The sequence below is a fragment of the Camelina sativa genome, chromosome 15 (assembly GCF_030686135.1).
Source record: "Camelina sativa cultivar CO46 ecotype springtype chromosome 15, ASM3068613v1".
NCBI classification, from domain to species: Eukaryota; Viridiplantae; Streptophyta; class Magnoliopsida; order Brassicales; family Brassicaceae; genus Camelina; species Camelina sativa.
Window position 1 is genome coordinate 24,710,230 of NC_141894.1, and position 20,726 is coordinate 24,730,955.

The following is a 20,726-nucleotide window of genomic DNA, read 5'->3' on the forward strand; positions in this document are numbered from 1 at the left end:
AATATAGCTCACAAGTATAGTAATATCCGATCGAAAGAAAGTAGCCTGTTATTCGAAAACACACATAGCTGCTGACAGAAAGTACCATTTTGTGCTTTTCACTCGTTACATTTTTCTAACCTTACGACTAATTTACCTCAATAACAAAAAAAAAACATCCGATACAAACATAGCATGTGGGAGGAGACAAAGGTGATAAGTCAGCAGGAGAGTTTATATTACAGTCTAAATACCATAAAGCTAACGCCTAACATTGACTCTTGAACTTGGAATAATTTGTTTACCTACAAGTAGAAGATTCTACACCTCTAAGGAATGACCTACGCCACCATATCTGAAACGCCTTGCTTAGATTAGGACACTCAGTCCCATGCTTTGAGAAACACCTGAACCATTCCATGAAAACTTGATACTGCTGCTTTACTGGCAGCGTTAACAGTGTTTGCCCTATCCCTTCCTCTACTTCCCTCATGTCTAGTCCCTTCTTGCATCTTTGTAGCCACCCAAAATCTACTAACATTGGCTTGAACCACGCCTCTACTAGCCCCGCCCTTGCTTCTCCTCCGCATTGCACTCTCCTTTTCCCCATTGCAATAAATATCGCTCCTGTTACTCTGCTTACTTCATACCTCACCATTGGCGATACCCTCTCATGCATCTCCACTAGCCTTTTTTGCTTCCCCCATATCTCCACAAATTCCTCTGCTATATCCCAATCTATCATGATCTCCAGCAGCCAGTTTATGTTCTCTACCTCCCTCGAAATACCTTCAATCAATGGCTTTTCTTTCTTGCTACTACCACTACTGCCCTCTTCAAACAGCTTAGCTAGTGAATCCACACAGCACTTGCCTGCTTTATATATGTCCTCCTTGTTGATCTCAGGCTGTTCTTTCTCATACACCGAACTTTTGCAAAGAAGACCTTTAACCAAAGATTTGAGCTCGTTTCTAGGATTTACATCACTGCAGGAAGTTATTGACCAAACGAGTTTCTTCGACAAGCTGTCTTGCACGTTTTCTGTCTCATTTGAATTAAACCTTGCCAAAATTTCGCTGGTTGCAGCATCATCGAAGTTATGAATTGCAAGAAGTCTCCTCAGTTTTTCCTCTTCGTCCTCTGTCCAAGGAACAGCTTCAAGATATTTCAGACAGGACAAAACAGCCCTTGAAAATTTGATTCCATTCGCTACCTGTTTGTGGTTAAGGAAGAAGCTTTGTTAGCTCCACCAGTCACGCCTATATGTTTATGGTTAACAATGCCAATGAATCTAACATGCAGAGCAGAGCGAAGATCAAAGTTCCACACAACAATATTCATACTCAAAGACAAAAAAAAAAATACTAGATGAACAAAAACAATATAAAGCAACAAACACATGTGAATAGATTTATACTTAGCAGTGAGTAGTAATTTGCACAAACATTTTTTGGGCCTATACAAGAACATAAGAGTGTCCCAAAAACAGTTCACTGAAATGGCAGGATGAAGGTAGAATGATGAACCAAGTACTAGTCTGTAGCTGAAAACTAGAGTGAAAGTCCCCATTACCCAATCAATATCTCAAGGCGACAAAAACCAAATACTTTAGCCAACAATGTACTCTTCTAATACATCCTATAAAATCGTAGATGGTAGGTTTCTTGATATCTAGAGATCAGCTACAATAACTAAAGCAAAATATACTAACAAGAACAAACCCGTCAAATCTAAAAACTCAAATCAATAAGAAGGAAGAATCATTTCCCAAACCTCGAGTACATCAATGGCTCTGTAGACACCCATTTTCATCAACTTCTTGATGATACCATTACTGTCCTCAAACATAAGTTCCACAGTATCCCTGAAAACACCAAGATTCTCCACATCACAAACTTCAATCCTGCACGTGTACTTCTTCAACCCTAAAGAAGAAGACTTTTTGTTCTCCACAATCAAACCCGCGAAAACGTCTGAATTCGCAGCCAAAACCTCCGAGCTAAGCTCCAACACCAAAACCCCACCACCGTTTCTCCCCTTTAGGCTCAACCTAGCATCGTAACCCTCACTTGAAACCGAACCTGAGACAGTAACATCAATCTTCGGAGCTCTGAAACTCTCTGAACGCAGATTCGGAGCTGAATCTACGACCACCACATCTTCTTCTTCGTCTTCGCGAGTGGTCTCAGTCTCTTGCATTGTATCGATGGCGAGATCCGAATCTATGGGTGAAACCCGACCCGGTGATAAGATCCGACGCGGGTCCATTCGACCCACGATGTTTAGAGGAGATTTAGAGCTTTGCGGTGAGCAAGGAACCGATTTGGGACCAGTTTTGGGTCTCTGCTGCTGCTGAGCTTTAGCTTGAATGTGGTTACGAGATGAAATTGAAAGGGCATCAGGACTCGCCGGAGGTACGGCGAAAGAGCAACACCATGATCTTCGCCGAGATAAAGGTCCGGTGCCGAAATTAGTAGGTTTACGGTGATCAGAGTCGCCACCCATTGTCATCATAAGAGAGAGAGAGAGAGAGAGAGAGAGAGAAAGAAAGTGAGCTGGTGAAGTACAAGAAAATTAAAGTATAGAGAAAGAGATTACTGTTTGTGTTTGTGTGTGTTTTCTTTTCCTTTCATAATTATTAATATTAAAAATATACAAGAGAGTCTAAAACCATCTTTATTGGGAGATTTGTATTTTGGGACTCTTCTTCAACGGCAGGTTTTGAGAAAAAGAAAAAAAAAATAATCAGAAAAAAGAAAAAAAAAATAAGAGGTTCTCTTATTTAGTAGACTCAATTTGATTATAAGAGATTGTACGTGTCATCAATTGGTTGGACAAACCGATTAATAGAGATAAAAAGTTTTTTTTTATTGTCGATTGATTTTTTTTTCTTCCTCTTCCTCTCTTTGTCTCTCTCTCGAACTCGCGAATTAACAATCGAAGAAGAAGATGGAAGTAGAGGAGATTCGTGTCGGAGGAGATGCGAATCGGAGGAGGTACTTGAATTGGAGGAGATTGAATCGAGTCTCAGTCGGCAGTTATTTTGTTATATTTTCATTCTGACAGTATGAATTCCCGTTTAGTGAGGGTTTAAGTTTCTTTGAAATTTGGAAATTAGAGTTCTTGCATATGTTCAGAGATGATCCTTCTTTCTACTGATACCGTGGTGCGTCCTTGTTTCAAATATAAGGCTTATATAAGAATTGGAAGTTTTCTATTGGTTTGTCATTAAATTCAGTCTGATCATGGAATATTCGGGCATTTTGATTGTGTTTATGCTAAATGGGTTTTCACATTCTTTTGTGTACGAACCAGGGTAACCGCGCGTTAACAACTTCCATCGGTTTTGGATTTGAGGTTCTTTGGAGGAAGATACAAGTGTGAGATGTTAATCCTGGTTGTGTTTTTTGAGAGGACACTGTGTCGCTCCAAGTCTCTTGTCTGATATTTATTGTTTTGTGGTGTATTGGTGCATGTGTTCAGAAAATTCTTAGAATTCAGGTGAGCTACGCTCTTTTACTGTCTCTTTTTTAAGAGGCTTCCTTTTCATTTTACCTTTGGTTTAACTCACCCATGATTGTTTAGGTATGTTCATATAAAGATGGGAAAGTTATTATTGACACTGCTGCTGGAGTGCTTGGAAGATATGACCCGATAGTTTATTTCCTGTTTTCTCTGTGACAAAGGGTGTCACTGACGGAATGATACATTGGCCTGTTTTTCATGTATTCATTTCACACACCTTGACATTCTGAATCGCCTTCAAGTATTACATATTGGTCTCATTATTAATTCCATGATCTCATTTGCAGAACTCATGCTTAGTCATACTTTACTTTAACTGGTTGTGGACCTTGTGTTCATGATCCTTCACTTGATTTTGATCTTCTTCCAGGAAGTTCTATGGGTCATAATAATCTGCAATATCAGACATGGATAAGCCTCTTATGACCGACATTGCTTTGACTGCAATGGAAGAGTTGCTTAGGCCTCTTCATGGATTGTGTAAGTTAGCTGATACATCTCCAACATTATGTTTATCACCATTTACTTGGGGCTGATGCAACAAAAAAAAAAAAATCACGCATACCAAAAGTTAGCTAGTAAAAGAACCAAGTAACTGTGGTTGCACTAAAGATCACAATTTTAGATAGAATCCCCCATCTCTTAACCTAATCACAGCTTATAAAAGAATCCTAAGAAACCAAAACCTAGTAATCAAGCACACATGAGTTAGAATCAATGGCAATACTATTGCCTTCAACTTAAGAGTTTCGAGTCTGGCGAATATGACTTAGAGTTTTGGTTTGGGTGATTTGGACGCACAAAATCCAGTTCAATCAACAAACTTAAGTCTCTTCAACCAATCAATCACTTTGAAAACTTTAAAACCAAGACAAATCAATTTGAAAAATCCTAAATTTAGCCAAAAACTAAAACAACTGAACCAGAAACAAAGCAATTAGGAAAACCCAGAACAATTATCACCAATATAAAAACCTTACTTTATAAACAACCCAAAACCCTGAACCAGAAGCACAACAACCTTAGGGCTAAACAATCACCAGTTCATCACAACCCATGTCACAAAATTCAAACTTTCAAAGGGCAAAACATCACAAAATATCCAAACTTGAGCAATGCCCAATCCTAAAACCAATCAGCTTCATGGAACTTTCAATACAATAAAGGCTAACAGGATAAAAATCCAATTCCTACAAAGATAATATATATATATATATATATAGAGAGAGAGAGAGGGAGACGTGGTGATCAGTGGGCTCAAGGCCATTATTGTCTACAATTGCCGCCTTTCCATGGCCATGACGGAGACGACGGTTACTTAAACCAGCAGAACTGTACGGAACTTGGTGCATTCTAGTAGAAAGAGGAGGAATCTGGTCGAAACATCTCTGAATAAGTGAAGTAAAGCCTCTGATTTGGTGGTCTCTGATTTTATCCAACCAAGTCCTCGGTTCCCTCACCGAGAGTTGCTGTTGTGATCCGCCATCGGTGGAGAGGCTGAGCTAACAGCCAAGAACAGACGAAGGTCATCAAAAATCGAATCAATCATCTCCACTTCCAACAGATCATTGAAAAAATCCTTTTCAACTTTGCAATCTCCGTCGCGAGAGAGAAGGAAAAAATAATAATTAAGTGAATGAAATTTTTTCCTTTTTAAATTAAAACTTACACCCAGCCATTTTTTAGCACGTCCAAGCTTCTTAAAAATTCTTAAACCCCTTAGTTAATATTGCCATTTCTGATTTATTTTTAATCAGATTAAACGTAAGAATGGAAGCTAAGAAAAAGTCCCAATAAAGATGGTCTAAGAGCATCTATATCGATGGTGCTTAAGAATATATTTACAGAATATCTTCACATTAACATAATTAAAATTAAACCAAAATATATAGTAAACTTAAGATTTGATCTTTAGCTAAGCCTTTTTAGAAATTATTAAGCAATCCTATGTGTCAATTTATGATTGGTCTTCTTTTCTTTTTGTCTCTTCCTCTTCTTTTTCCTCTTTTACTTCTATAGTTTCATATCTTGTTGATTTTAATGTTTAGCAAATATCAATCGACCCTCTAAATTTTACAGTCTCTTAAAAAGTTCTTAATTTAACTTTTTCATAATTTATAATAAAATAACTTTTAAGCAATTTTTTAAAAAATTCATTGATAGAGATGCTCTAAGACCGGTGGTTTTTGAGAGTCTTTCTTAAGATTAAAAAAACTAAAAAGTAAAGAAAAAGTATGAAAAAGACAAGAGTTAGTGAAAAAATATGAAAGATACAAACCAATTTCAGGTTTGAGAAACTAAAGTATAAAATAACATTTTTTAGTGAAACAAAAATTTTGTATATATTTAATAAGTGGTTAATGAATAATGATTTAAAACAAGAAAATGGGCTTTGGATTTAGAGGTAAATTATGAAATTTAGCACTAAAAATACATTCAAATATAAATTGACACTCTTTGTGAAACAATTTTTTTTCCTCTAAAAGGCCACTTTTTATGATATAAAGGGAGTATGATTTAGTATATAATATTTTCAATCCCACATAAAACCATGATATAGATTATAGATTTATGTACTTAAAAAAAACAAAAAAAAATGCGCTCACCTCTCTCCTCTATTTAGTTCGCCCTAGCCGTCATTTTCAAGCCGTCAAGAGAGCATCTTCTCTCTACGCCGGTTTAGCTATGGCTCGCCAGCGTCGGATTCTGCCTTAGTGTTGTTGCTTTGTCTCTCTCCTATCAAATCCAAGCTCGTCTCGTTTTAAGATCTTGTTTAAACCGTACTCCCGATTTCAAATCCGGTGTTACTTACACTGTGATCTGTCTTCTCTTTTCATCTTTGGCGTTCGACTTACCGGGTCTTCCGAAATCACTTCGTTTACTGAATTTCTTTTTGGCGCTTGCCCAAGTGTTGTTGTGTCTCATCCTGGATCTGGGCCTGAGTCTCTCTTAATTAATTTTGGGAGAACCTTTCTTTCACAATATGCCCCTAACCTCCTCCTAGCGATTTAATCACCGGTTTTCCTCCTCCATAGCTTATCCATCGACCCCGCTTCCATCTCTTTAGCCATCCAGAAGTATCAGGTGCTTTTGGTGCTTTCTGGTCCATCCTTTGCTCATCCCCCTCCTATCTATCGTCGTGATGTTTTCTCGCTTGAGCTAGATCTTGTGCGGAGGACCCTGAAGCTATTTCTTTGGTGGGTCTGGTCCAATACTTTTGGATCTTTCACTACAAGAAAGTAAGTCCATTGTCACGTAATATTCCGTCACAATAATTTTTTTCCGCCACAATAAAAATATTGTTACGAATCTGTGACGATGGTGAATGGTTACAATACAATCGTCACAAATTTTTTATAGTAGCTAAAACGTCACACGAGTTGCGACTAACTAATATGTATCTATTTTGTCACCAAATGTAACGATTTGTAAACGTATCTAAAATGTCACAATTGCTTACTAAAGTTATTTTCCCAAATACGTTTTATTTCATGACCGAAATCACGTATCAAGCTAGTCATTATTTACGACGCCGCTATAGTCTCAAAACGTCATACTTAGTGACCTGTTAAATGTCACTTTCCCGTCACGGTTACTTACTAAGAACATGTATCAAAACTGTCATTCATTATGACAAAACTTTAGTCTTTAATCGTCTCTGATGATTACAAAAAATCATTGTTAACTGGTCAAAAATATCAACTAAATCATCGTCTCAAAACCATTATATGTTGTGACCAGCATAATCGTTTTAAACAAGTCACTAATGATAACAAAACTGTAGTCTCAAAATGTTACAAATGACGACTAAACATCTTCATCTCACTGTCACAAAAGTGTTACATTTTGTTACTATTATTACGTTATAATTTAAACTCATGAAGAGCAGCCATTTGTGCCAAAATCGTTGCAATTATGAACAAAACCATTGGCCCCTATTTTTAAAAAATTATTGTTATAATGATACATAATTTATATATTAATAATTTAAATAATATTTTAAAAATAATTTTATTAATTTATAATAAAAAAACCAATATCCAACAACGTACTAATCCAAATCAAATTTAGGAAAATGAAAATTACATGTTGTAAAATAGAAATAAAAACCATAGTATTATGAATAAACTAAATAAAGGCCCTGATTGGTAGCCTACTTTTAAGACTTTAAAAATGTTAAAAGCATTGACAGCCATTTTTTTGCCAATCAAACTTTTTTGGCTTTTAATTTTTTAAAGCTTTAAAAGTCACTTTTTTTTTCTCTTTCTTGTTTTCCCTTTTTTTTTAAGCGTCAAATTCATGCTTTAAAACTAAACAATTTTTTATTTTTCACCCTTTTATATTTAAAAGCTCTCCAAAGTATATATAAATATTTTATATATTTAATTTTTATTAATTAATTATTCTCATTTTTTCTCTTTCTTTTAAGATCCATTTCAATAATAAATTTTTTTTCATCATCATCACTAATAATACTATAAAAGAGTTTATGAAATTCATTATTAATAAAATAATAATATAATATTCAAACAATGCATTGATTAGTGGTTAATGGATTTTTGACTGCTCATATATCTACTCAATAGAAAAAAAATATTTAGAACAATTAAAAGACCCTATTGATATCTGCCAGAATAATCAATCAAGAATCAATCACCAAAAACAAAAGAAAAATAAAAATATTGTTAGCGAAATTTTATATTGACTATTGGTATATTATTACTATCTTTGCATTATTTAAAAATTAATAAGTTAATAAATTGATGTCTACAACTTCAGTTTTTTCTTATTCTTATAGTTGTTTGTTTTTAATTAGTTTTAAAAAAAAATTTCATATGTGATTGACTTATATTTTTAAAATTTTTAATTTATCATTAATAAAATTTTATTTTGTCATTAAAATGTTATATAAATTAATTTCTGACATAATTTATATTTATTATTAATATTATAATAATAATAAAAATAACAGCTAAAGCTTTAAAAGTTGTTGGTAAACAATCAGATTTTAACAGTTAAAATTTCTACAGTCAAAACATCATCAAATTTTAAAGTCAAAGTTTTTACAGTCAAAAGTAATAGCCGTTACCAATCAGGGCCAAAGCCAAACCGAACTTAATTAAATAGCAACTATAAATAAAGCCAAAATAAACTCGATTACATAGAAATTCCAAGGGAACTTGTGGAAACATAGTTGTCCTCTGGTGCTTGGAGACGTTTCTCGAGGAGTAAGTTTCCATCACGACTTTTTTTCAATTCATTTTTAAATTCTTCAAGTTGATGGGTTAATATACCCACTTCTTCTTCAGTAGGTTGTGGGACAGATGGATCACCCAAAGGCATAGTGTAACATCCGTGTACCAAAATCCCGGTTTGGGAGTTGCATCGATCGATGCAGATGTTGCATCGGTCGATGCAAGGTCAATTCTCTGCGTTTTGACTTAAGTCAAACGCTGCGTTTTGGGTGAAGGAAAAACCCTTAACGCGAGTTTTGTCTCATTCGTGGGTTGTGGCCGTTTTTGAGAGAAACGAAAGGAGAGAAAAAGTTATTGAGAGTTCTTGGTGATTTCTTGGAGATTTGGGGCGTTCCTGTAGAGATCTGTAGCTGGGATCGTTGTAGGAGCTTCTTGGGAGCGTGTTCTTGATTGTTTGAGGTTTAGTTTCTTCTGTGGCAAAGGTAAGTGCATGACCATGGCTTATCTAAGCTAGAGATCTCTCTGATTTGCTTGTTATGTGTTGTTAGGCTGGTTAGATTGTTATTTGGGACGTTGGGAAGCTTTCTTGTGGCTTGGGATCGAGTTTCGTGGTTGCAGGAACGAAGATCCGGCGAGAAGCTTCGGAGGAAAACAATGCTCGGCATTGCATCGGTCGATGCACTTTGTGCGTCGGTCGATGCAGAGGCGAGGACGGCGCGTAAACTCTAGGGTTTTTGTGTTATGTCGAGCATGCATCGGTCGATGCATATCTTGCATCGGTCGATGCAAGTTAACCTTGCATCGGTTGACGCAGATCTTGCGTCGGTCGACGCAACCTCCATCTGGTGTCGGTCGATGCATGTTGGTATCGGTCGATGCAGAGTCTTGGTTTGTTATTGTTGATTGTTGAATGTTGTTTGATGGTTAGAGATGTCTCTATTGCTTGTGTGTATAGCCCAGTAGATGGGAGGATTGCCTTACTGAGTGTTTATAAAATACTCATGCATTGCAATATGTGTTTGTGGTGCAGGTAAAGGCAAAGTGTGATCGTGGAATCCAGGCAATGAAGAGGAGGATGTTCTAGGGATTCGGTTTGATGTTGTCTGGCTTGCTAGGTTGCTAGAGTTGAGTCATTAGAACACTGCTAGGTTGCTGGTTCTATGATTTCTGCTATTTGATTAATGGATTATTATTTGGATATTGATTGGTACTGATTATTCCGCTTTTGGTTGTGATTGTGGTTAGGTGGCTAGTGGGTATGGGATCACTAGTTGTAGTTTATTTATTATATTATATTATTATATATTATATATTATTTATTATTTATTATTATTTTTTTTTTTTTTAAAGTCGTTTCACATAGAAATTTCCTTGTGTAGTGACCCAATTACATATACACGACCTTGTTTTGATATTCCAGCAATCTATAAAAAAGAAAACACAAATGTATGAACAATGATATGCATTTTTAAACCCAAAAAAAAGAATAGTAAATTTATAACCCAACAAAACATATGTAGCTATGCATAATTTAATCTATAACTATTACCTTAACATAAATTTCGTTTTTCTCCTCTTGGGTTAAACCCTCACCATTTGAAGACTCTCTCTGTGACAAGAGTTCTTCCACATGTTCATCAAATTTTTCTACAATTTGTCGTGCTTTTTCATCAACATATGTTCTGTCAGATTTCTGGTGTGTTTTTTTCATTACAGCAATGAAAGAAGAGTCTTCGTTGTTGGCAACCTATAAACAACAAATTAGTTAATGTAAGAAATAATATAAATTTTTAATTACAAAAAGAGAATCTTTAATGGAAAAAAAAGAATAATAATAAACATAAACATTACCAAAGCATCTTGCACTTTGACATAAGCACTTGAACCTGCTCTATGTCGATGGGCACCTAAACTATCACAAGTAGATAGTTGAGACGTACGAGCTTTCGCACTTTTATTTTTGGCTTTTGGTGTCATCCAATAAGCTGACATTACTCTCCAATATTCAGAAAGAATCCAATCAGGTTTTTCTCCATTGGGTTTTGCTGCATTGGACTTTGCAAGGCCAACCATTGCTTTAAGGCGAGTAGCAGCGAGCTCATCAAAGTTAGCTTTAACAAAATGTTCTATTAAGGTATCCCACTCGAAGTAGGTCTAGAATATAAATTATATCAAACATTAATTAAATAAATAATGAAAGTATTATTCAAATGTTTAACTAAACAAACCTTAAATGTTGTAAACCACGAGTCTGTGTAAAAACCAGGCACTTTTTCCAACTGTACCATGGTCCGTTAAAACATGCTTCAAATATCTTTCTGACACGTCTTGATGCTTCAGTGTTATTTTTGAACCTGTAACACATGTGATTAAAAATAACCATATTCATATTTGTACATTAGTACATATTTTAAGAAGAAAACAATACCATTTAGCTCCATTCCTTCTTGACGGATGAAGCACTCGAGTATTCGAGTTCATTGGTGCAAGTTGTTCTCTTTCTTCATTTGGTTCAACGATTGCAGCATGTGAATTTGAGGGTTGAAGAGATGATTGTCTTTGCATGCCAGACGACTGAGAACCACCAGCAAAAAAACGCCCACTTATAATTGGAGGAGGAGTCATCTATAATACAACAGAAATCAAGTTTAGATAAAGACAAAGTAATTAGGAGATAAAGTTGAATAAAGCAGAGAGAAATAACAAAATTAAAATTCTACGATGACATCAATTCATATAACAAAAAAAATATATATATATATATATATATATGTAAGTGGTACCACAGTGAGAGATCTATATATACGAGTGATAGAGAGGAAGCGAGAGAGAGGAAGCCAGAGAGAGGAAGCTCCACAATACAGATCCAATGAAAAAAGTGAAGGAGATGGCCACTAACCTTGCAAGAGTGATAGGTGAAAGCGAGAGAGAGGAAGCGGCTCGCCTGATAAAGTAATAGAGTTTTTAATTAGGGTTATTATTTAGAGGTCACATATATTCTCTCTCAATACTCCATAGAAATCATGTTCGTCATTTGAACCCGAAGATGATGTACCTTTTACACAAACTCCATAGTTAGCATTTTTCTTGTCTTTCCCATAGTCGTATATGTGAAATATATATCCACGACAAAAATACATAGGCCAACTAGTAACTTTGAGCATCGGACCATGGACAAGTGATCTTAACCACTTTGGTATAAACTTCCACTCCAATTTTTTCCTACCTGATTTAATTAATAAAAAACTGTTTTATATAAAGTAATTGAGTAATAAACAGTTTGTAATTACTCATAATTCCTTACATGTTCTTTTAACCAACATACAAAATCTTTTTCTCTAAGCAAGGTAAGATCATCTCCACTTATGATAGGATTAGAAACAACCATACTTTTATCAAACAACCTACATAAAAAAAATTAATAATAAAGAAATATAACACTATTTAATGTTTAGCCAATAATGAAACATGACACGTCTTTCTATTACATTTCAAATAATTTTAACAATATTTTATCACTGTTCAATAGAATATATGTATGAGCAATATGAAAGTCTTTATCTTGTAACCAAATTTCTTTTGGCTTACCACTGGCTCTCCCATGTTGCGAAACATTTTCTGGAATTTCAGCAGATGGGTGTGTATCTCCATCATCTCCATCAAAATGTCGAGCTCCTAATTGATTTTTTGTTTTGATGTGCGGCTCAAAATAATAACTAGTAAAGGTAGAAATTTCTTCATTGATGTATTGTTCGATAATGAAACCTTCTACTTTTGCATTATTTTTTAGAAAATAGCACTCTAGCACACTTTTTAAAACTTTAATATCATGCTAGCACACTTTTTTCCATAACACACTTTCTTATATTGAATTGTCAAAAACACCCTTTAACTAAATTACCTCTCTCTCAACCAATTCCCTTCTTTTTATACATATAATAATATTCAATTTAAAATATATATATATATATATATATATATATCATCCTAACCACATCTCTCTTTCAACAAACCTCACAATATTTTTTCATTAACAGAATTATCTTCTTCTTTTTTCTTTTATTTTATAATTTCTTAATTTTTCAGATCCATCATCTTCATCTCTCTATCTCTCTCTCTCTCCGATGAACATCTTCACCACAAAAAAAAGGAGAAACTCTAGATACTCAATTCATCTCCCTCCCTCCATGATATCATTCTCACACATGCTACCTTACCTTCTTTTTCATATCTCTAATTTATTTTCAGACTCTAGATACCAAGCTTTGACTTGGATAATAGCCAAATCAATGTGAAATCCAATTTTTTTATTTTTCTTTTCTTTTAATCTTAATAAAACATTCAATCCAAAATTTAAAAATAAACATTTCAGTACAACATAAAAGGAGAAATAAGAGAAAACAATAGATCTCCAATTCATCTTCTATTGTTATCGGTCTTACTTGCGTCAGTCTCCACAGGGACCTTTAAGAAAGATAACATATGAAAATTGGTTGTTGTTGACACAAAAAACTAACCATATGGTCAATGTGTCATGGACATCATGTAGTGAATTTACATGTAAACTAACCATATGATCAGTGTCTCGTAGACAACTCTTAAGAAAAACAACATATGAGAATTTGTTGTTGATGATACAAATAAAATAACCATATGGTCACTGTCTCGTGGAAATCACGTGGTTAATTTACATGTAAACTAATCATCTGGTCAATGTCTCGTGGACATCATGTAGTCAATTAACATGTAAATTAACCTTATGGTCAGTGTCTCGTGGACAACCCTTAAGAAAAACAACATATGGAATTGGTTGTTGATGACACAAAGAAAATAACCATATGGTCATAGTCTCGTGGACATCATGTGGTTAATTTACATTTAAACTAACCATATGGTCAGTGTCTCGTGGACAACTCTTAAAAAAACAACATATGGGAATTGGTTGTTGATGCCATGAAGAAACTGACCATATGGTCATTGTCTCGTGGACATCAACTTTTAGAATTTTTAATATACAATGCCCTCCATATAAATTGATGAACACAAATTTTGCAAAGGATGTTATCCAAATAAACAATACAGAATAGACACCACTACAAAATTAGTGATTCAAAGATGGGTCAATTGAAAAACTTAAATATTCTTATTGGACACGGCACATTAATAAGACATTCTTATGTTTTTATATGATTATCCACAAATAAGACATTTTGAGCATCCACATAATAACAAACAAATATTCAACTATAAATGGATAATATGTAATATAACTATTCATTTTAAGTATAATAAAATGGATCTTAAAATATTGGAAAAATATCATTATAATGAATCAAAAAAATAAAATCAACAATGTATATCATAATAATTAAATAAAGTGCTTACAAAGAGAGAAAGAGAGAAGAAAAAGAAGAGAAACAAAATAAAGAGAAGAATAGAAGAAAATATGACAGACAACAACAATAGTAGAAATGGTCCCCATGTTTTTTCTTTCAAGTTAGTTTGATCTTAACTTTACATCTCTCACATACTCCTTGTTATATATAGAGGGCAAAATAGTCAAGAATTTATGTGAATAGTGTAAAAAGTGGCTAAAAAGTGGCTCATGGATAGAAAGTGTTCTAAAATGAAAACATTTTAATAAAAGTGTGTCTATATGCAATAGTCCCTTATTTTTAACCTTTTTCTTTAAATGACCCATGTATCTTTCAAACAGATACATCCATCTAAATTGCACAGGTCCTCCTAACCGAGCTTCATAGGGTAAATGAATCGGTAAATGGTCCATGACATCAAAAAAGGAGGGATGAAAATTTTTCTCCAAATTACAAGGAACTATACAAATGTTCTGTTGTAATATTGCGATGATGTCTTTGTTCAAAGTTCTTGCACAAATATCCCGAAAAAATAAGCTAATACCTAAAAAAAAAAGAAAAAATTACAGAGCACCACATATCATAATACGTTGCTAAACAAAACAGATACGTCATTAAACATTCAAAGAATCACATCCAAAGCTCTAAATCACTTACCAGAAAGTGCTTCATGTACCGATTTATTCAAAAGCTCCGCAAACGCAACCGGAATTAGTCGTTGCATCAAAACATGGCAATCATGACTTTTCATTCCTGATAATCTTCCTCCACTAAGATCAACACAGTTAGATAAACTTGATGCATATCCATCAGAGAATTTAACATATTTTTCGAACCAATGTAAAAATGCAGTTTTCGCGTTTCCTTGTAGTCTGAAAATTGGAGTTGGCGCTTTTCCATCGGTTGTCAAGTGTAGCTGTTTTCGATTACAATACTCTTTTGAATCAAGTCACGATTTGACATTATCTTTTGTCCTTCCCTGCACATTCAGTAAAGTATTAATGGTATTATCTAAAAAGTTCTTATCGATGTGCATCACATTTAGATTGTGGCATAGTTTAAGATCTTTCCAATAAGGTAACTCCCATAAAATACTCTGCTTATGCCAGTTGTGATTTTCACCATATCCTTGTAATTTCCCTCGGTTCCCTCCACACACAACTGTTTTGGGAAAACATTCAACTTCTTTCAAGAGCTCTTCACTTGTAAACAGTTCAGGCCGTCGAAAGCTATGATCTATTGGTAGAAAACAGCACTGACAATCAAACCAACTTGTTTTCATACCATTATTTAGCTGAAATGCAGTTGTCTGATCTAAACAATAAGGATATGCCAACCGACCATGAGTTGTCCACCCAGAAAGCATAGCATAAGCAGGAAAGTCACTTATTGCCCACATAAGTACGGCTCTTAAAAGAAAATTCTGCTTCACATAAATATCATATGCATCCACGCCGTTATACCACAAATCTTTTAGCTCTTCTATTAGCGGTTGAAGAAAAATATCGAGACTTCTCTTAGGATGATTTGGACCAGGAACCAGAACTGTTAAAAACATCAATTCTTGTTTCATACATACCTCTGGTGGCAAATTATACGGAGTCAAGATCACATGCCATAATGAATAGTTATGTCCTTAATTACATGCCAAATGGACTAAAACTGTCTGTGTATAATCCAAGGTACACATTTCCTGGCTCAGATGCAAAGTCAGGGAAAACTTCTTTAAAATGTTTCCACGCTTCTCCATCAGATGGATGACACATTTCTCCACTACTCATCGTATGTTCAGCATGCCATCTCATATCTTTTGCAGTAACCTCAGATTGATACAATCTCTTTAATCTGTTGGAAATTGGCAAATAAAACATCTGACGATATGCAATCTCTTTAATCTCTTTGTCTATTCTGCAATTATCTTGACAAACATCAATTTTTTTACAAGGCAAACCCAAAGACCGAAGCTTCTTTAATTCGTAGTAAGATTCCATTGCGTTATTCTCTTCAGGCAAATATTTTTTCATCATCTCACAAATCGCATCCATACAATTATTGGGTAGATTATAATCGGTCTTCAACTTCATGAGTCTAGCTGCTAACGAGAGTTGCGAAAGACTTTCGTTACATCCATTATAAATTGGATGTTTTGCAGCATCCAAAATAACATAAACTTTTTTGCTTCAGGATTAGGCTCTTCTTCCATATTGTGATCAAATCCAGATTCTGTATAACAAAATGCATTAGAAACCATTGCCACATAAGGATTTACAGGCTCTGTGTGAGACTCAGATCCCAAAGCATCTTCAACTGAATGATTTTCAACAAAATCGTAATTTTCTCCATAAGAAACTCAAACCCAATAATTAGGCATAAAGCCCCTATTATATAAATACCCCGAGACGGTAGCTTCTGGCAATAAAGGTCTATCATTCTTACATTTGTAACATGGACAAAACAGTTTGCCACTCTCCAAAAATAACGGTTCACTCTTTGCAAATCTCATAAAATTTTCCAACCCTTGACAATATTCATCTGATGGCAAATTTTTTTTGTGGTCGATTCTTTCATACATCCAACTGCTTGTAACAAATCTATTATTATTTGATGACATTATAAATTTGACCTGAAATATCCAAAATCATATGTCATAAAAAAAACTTATTATGTACTCTTTTGGGCAAGACTTATTATACGATAGAACATTAAATCAGTTATTTAGAAAATAACTATACAATATTTACTACAGATCATTGGAGCAGTTATGTATTAGCTAGATGATTGTTTCATACAATGTTGACAAAAACAATAATTTGTTAATACAATATTCAAACGAGAGATGAGCTTAATTATAAAAATCAAGACAAATAATAAAAAACTTAGCTCTCTCTAGCTAGATATACGGGACGAATAATAAAAAGTACCCAAAGAATAAATTATTGATAGATCGTATGCAAGAAGTTTATATATTCAACACACATGATGAGATTTCCTATTCGTATCACTAATATAATATAAGAATAATAAAAATTTTATAGTTTCTATGTAATTAGAATCCAAAAAGGATAATTATAAAAAAAAAAAAAATGTTAGAAAGCGTTCTTTGCCTTATAAATGAAAATATTTTACTTTTTCTTAATTTTTCCTTGTGATTTTTTCTAACTAATTTTGGCCGCCTAATATTTTGGTTTTCCGCAAAGAAAAAAATTATTGAGATTCTTTTACCTTTTTTTCCTAAATTTTCTTTCAACCTATTTTTTTCCCATATAAACTCTCTAATCGAACTAGCCTCCGTTACTCTGTTTGATGGATCTCTCTACTGCACAAATCGATTTATATTCTTGTCAGCTTTTGTTCTGTGACTCCATCTTAATCTCTATTCTGCAAAACTAAACAAAAATCTAATCTTTGTTTCTGCTTTAACAAGTTATTTTCCTCTGCATCTATTATTTGTTCCTTGTTTATGTCAATTATTTATTATTTCATTACAGTACTCTTGTAGATTTGTTCCTTGTTTCGGTCACTTATGAAACATGGTGCCTGGCAATTTAGAATTATACAATAGTTTGCTTCTCATTTTCTTCTCGTGAGTCTCTTAATAATTCGACTAACTAATAATTAATTAATGTTAATGTTTCCATACAGATTTCACCTCTGTTTTGACTGAAAGGCAAAAAGATGAACTAGGTACTATATCTCACTATTGTAGATTTTGAGTTTTTTAATTGTTAAAACCATCTTTTATTGTTCAATACTTCTGTGCAGATTCCAGATGATAGTCTTGATGAACCATTTTCTGGTAAATACTTTTTCACTTATCTTCTTGTAGACCTTGTTTTCTTATTTTAATCTTTTTGGTACTAATTTATGTTGATCCATTTTTTTTTTTGGAACCTCCTGATATACGTAAATGGTTTCCAAGCTATGTGTATGAATCGCCAATGTTGGATTCAAGTGATCCTTGTTTTGATTCGTTAATTCCTGATATAAGTGAATGTATAAAGGAAACATAAATGAAGAAATAGATCACCAGATTTGAAAGTACATTCGATGTTTGTCCTAAAACGATATTGCTAAATACTTTTGAACCAATTTTTATCTCTATCCAGCTGACATATTATTTTTCTTGTAGATTACAGAAGTAGATCACCTCATAGTTGACGAGAGTGATATTGAGGAAGATAATACGTCTAGTATTTTTTGAAAACCTGTGAGGAAGCAAGATAATATAATAAGAACAGATAATCAGAATAGCACTACAACAACAACCATTGAATCAGAAGTGATTCTTTGAAAAGGCGAGTCAATTACCTAGAAGACGAAGTAAAAAAATTGCATGATCTTATTAACTCTTTGATATCAAAGGTACATTATGTTGACTATGTATTTTGTTTATATCTAGAAAATCATTAAGTGGTGGACGATGAGACATGAGATTAACATTCTTTTATTTATATTCATGATGTTTTAGGAATTAAGTGGTGAACATGAGATGGATGGACATGAAGTAAGCTTATAATGAATTTTCTAACTATAAGTTAAAATAGTTATCTACTTTAAAATAATAATATTATTTTTTAGTTTTAAGGAAAATTATGAAATATTAACGATGATGATGTAATTGACTTATTTATAAAAAGAAGGTTTTTAGTTATTAATCTATATTTTCTTTAATACAATACAATGATCATTCTCTATATTAAAAGGTCATAAATGTGTGACAAATAATTTTGTCTCAAATAAACGTAACTATTTGTGGCTACATGATTGTAGTAAAACCGTCACACTTGTTACAATTAATAATATCGACACTATTTATAATCAAATAGAGACAATTTTTGGTGACAATTTAATTGGTAATAACATTGTGACGATATAATTACGAATTTATGACTGAAAAATTATGCACAACAAAGTATCTAAACGGTCACAAATTTGTGACAAAAAAATTTCATCCCAAAATAACGTCACAATGACAGCTTTTTCTTGTAATGTTTGGGTGTGTTTTCTCCTTAATGGGTTTGCGTTTCTGGTCTATTAATAGAGTATGTCTCGACGTCCGAACCCTGTTTCTTATGAGGTTGTTTGGTGTGTTCTTCAAGCCTCGATGGGAGTCACCAACTAGCTTTTGCGTCACTAAATTTAGAAGACCTTGTTTTGGACATACTTCTGTCCATAAATCTTGCTGGAGTGGATATACTTCTATCCTCCTCCCCGGTTTTGGTTTTGCTTCTCTTTCCAGGTTATTGGAGAAAAGCATTCCACCGTCATCATTGCTTCCATAGCACTTGTGCATTCAACCGTCTCAAGGATGCTTTCAAGAGATTTCTTACTATGATGGTTTCAACGGCTTGTTAGCTTGGTGCCCTATCACCTTTATCATTTCAGCCAATATTATGATTGTCATGTCTGCCCCAGTGGCGAACTCAATCTCGAGCAACATCTCACCTTGTGTGTTTGGTGTTGTCCAAGGTGTCTTCTTACTTATTCGCTATATTGTTTTCAAGGATCGATGTTTCTGCGACTACAGGTATTGTCTAAGTGTTAGGATTGTTTTGCTCTATCATTCTGTCTGCTTGTATCTTTTCTTTGGACTTGCATTTGGATCAGGGAGTTAGTTAGCTTTGGCTCCTCCCTTTGTAATGTTTCCCATTTTGGAGGTTGATTAGTATGAAATAAAATCTTGGTGCACAAAAAAAAACATTTATGTATTTTTAACTAAAGAGATCCTCTTAGTTAACAAAAGCATGGGCTTTGGCTCAAACAGAGGATATGATAGTAGCATCGGCTATTCCCATTGAGGTTGTTCCCTGGGGAAGTAGGGGCTTCGGTGTTCCTAATTCTTTGGCGAGTTATATTTGTTTTGTAGATGGTTCCTCGAAAGCAACAGACCATTATGCGGGTAGAGGGTGGTTCTGCACGTCACCATGGGGTGATGCCCCCACTATGGGAGCTGCCAACCTTCGGCGTAGTCTTTCCCCTCCTCATGCCGAGATTGAAACCCTTGTCTAGGCCATGCACTGTATGCTTGGGGCGGATAACCAATTTGTCGTTTTCCTCACCGACTGCTCCGACTTAGTGAAGATGGTGTCTTCGCCTTCCGAGTGGCCAGCTTTCACACCTTATTTGGAGGACATCCAGGTAGATAAGGAGGAGTTTACTTCCTTTTTCTTAGTCTACGTCTCGCGCTCTCAGAATGGTAAAGCGGATAATCTAGCGCGATGCGTTCGCACAGTTCCGCATTTTAATTACCTATGTAAACAATGTACCTTCGTATTGGTTTGTTTGAGCCAATCTTGTTCCTTTGTTGTCAAAAAAAAGATCCTCTTAAATCCTCCAGAATCCTTAAAAATAATTAAAATTCAAATCTTTAAAACATTTTGAATAATACTGGGTTTTAAACTAGATTTTCAAATCATTTATTCAATAAGATTGGATTTCAAAAGACTTCTTAAAATCCATGTTTGAATAAAATAAGATTTTTTAGTTTTAGACAAATCACTTAAAATGTTAGATTGAATACACCCCTCTAAAAGAGCACATCCAATTGTTTATTTGTATTTAAATTTTAAGAATATTAATAAATAAATAAAATTATGAAAGAGATATCTATGCATAGACAATTTTGGTGAAAATGGTTGCATTGAGAGAAAAA

The 20,726-nt window shown here is 34.1% G+C and overlaps 1 protein-coding gene, 3 long non-coding RNA genes and 2 pseudogenes across 5 annotated transcripts; 2 read left to right on the forward strand and 4 right to left on the reverse strand.

The window, feature by feature from the left end:
• Positions 1 to 23: 23 nt before the first annotated feature.
• LOC104747287 (BTB/POZ domain-containing protein At2g13690) lies at positions 24 to 2,726 on the reverse strand. The gene is made up of 2 exons (XM_010468896.3): positions 1,753 to 2,726; positions 24 to 1,192 (listed from the first exon to the last, which is right to left on the reverse strand). The coding sequence occupies exons 1-2, from the start codon at positions 2,491 to 2,493 to the stop codon at positions 281 to 283; spliced, it is 1,653 nt and encodes a 550-aa protein (XP_010467198.1). The 5' UTR covers positions 2,494 to 2,726; the 3' UTR covers positions 24 to 280.
• Positions 2,727 to 2,815: 89 nt separating this feature from the next.
• On the forward strand, positions 2,816 to 3,531 carry LOC104747288 (uncharacterized). The gene is made up of 2 exons (XR_761123.3): positions 2,816 to 2,975; positions 3,295 to 3,531. It is a non-coding gene; the product is annotated as an uncharacterized LOC104747288 (long non-coding RNA).
• A 77-nt stretch (positions 3,532 to 3,608) lies between these two features.
• On the reverse strand, positions 3,609 to 5,159 carry LOC147927055 (uncharacterized). The gene is made up of 2 exons (XR_015582283.1): positions 4,746 to 5,159; positions 3,609 to 4,036 (listed from the first exon to the last, which is right to left on the reverse strand). It is a non-coding gene; the product is annotated as an uncharacterized LOC147927055 (long non-coding RNA).
• Positions 3,860 to 9,924, forward strand: LOC147927056 (uncharacterized). The gene is made up of 2 exons (XR_015582282.1): positions 3,860 to 3,984; positions 9,730 to 9,924. It is a non-coding gene; the product is annotated as an uncharacterized LOC147927056 (long non-coding RNA).
• A 183-nt stretch (positions 9,925 to 10,107) lies between these two features.
• On the reverse strand, positions 10,108 to 16,685 carry LOC109129263 (uncharacterized; annotated as a pseudogene). The gene is made up of 5 exons (XR_015582281.1): positions 16,182 to 16,685; positions 11,128 to 11,287; positions 10,928 to 11,053; positions 10,551 to 10,853; positions 10,108 to 10,446 (listed from the first exon to the last, which is right to left on the reverse strand). The product of XR_015582281.1 is annotated as an uncharacterized LOC109129263 (transcript).
• LOC147927057 (uncharacterized) lies at positions 14,724 to 16,158 on the reverse strand (annotated as a pseudogene).
• Positions 16,686 to 20,726: the final 4,041 nt, after the last annotated feature.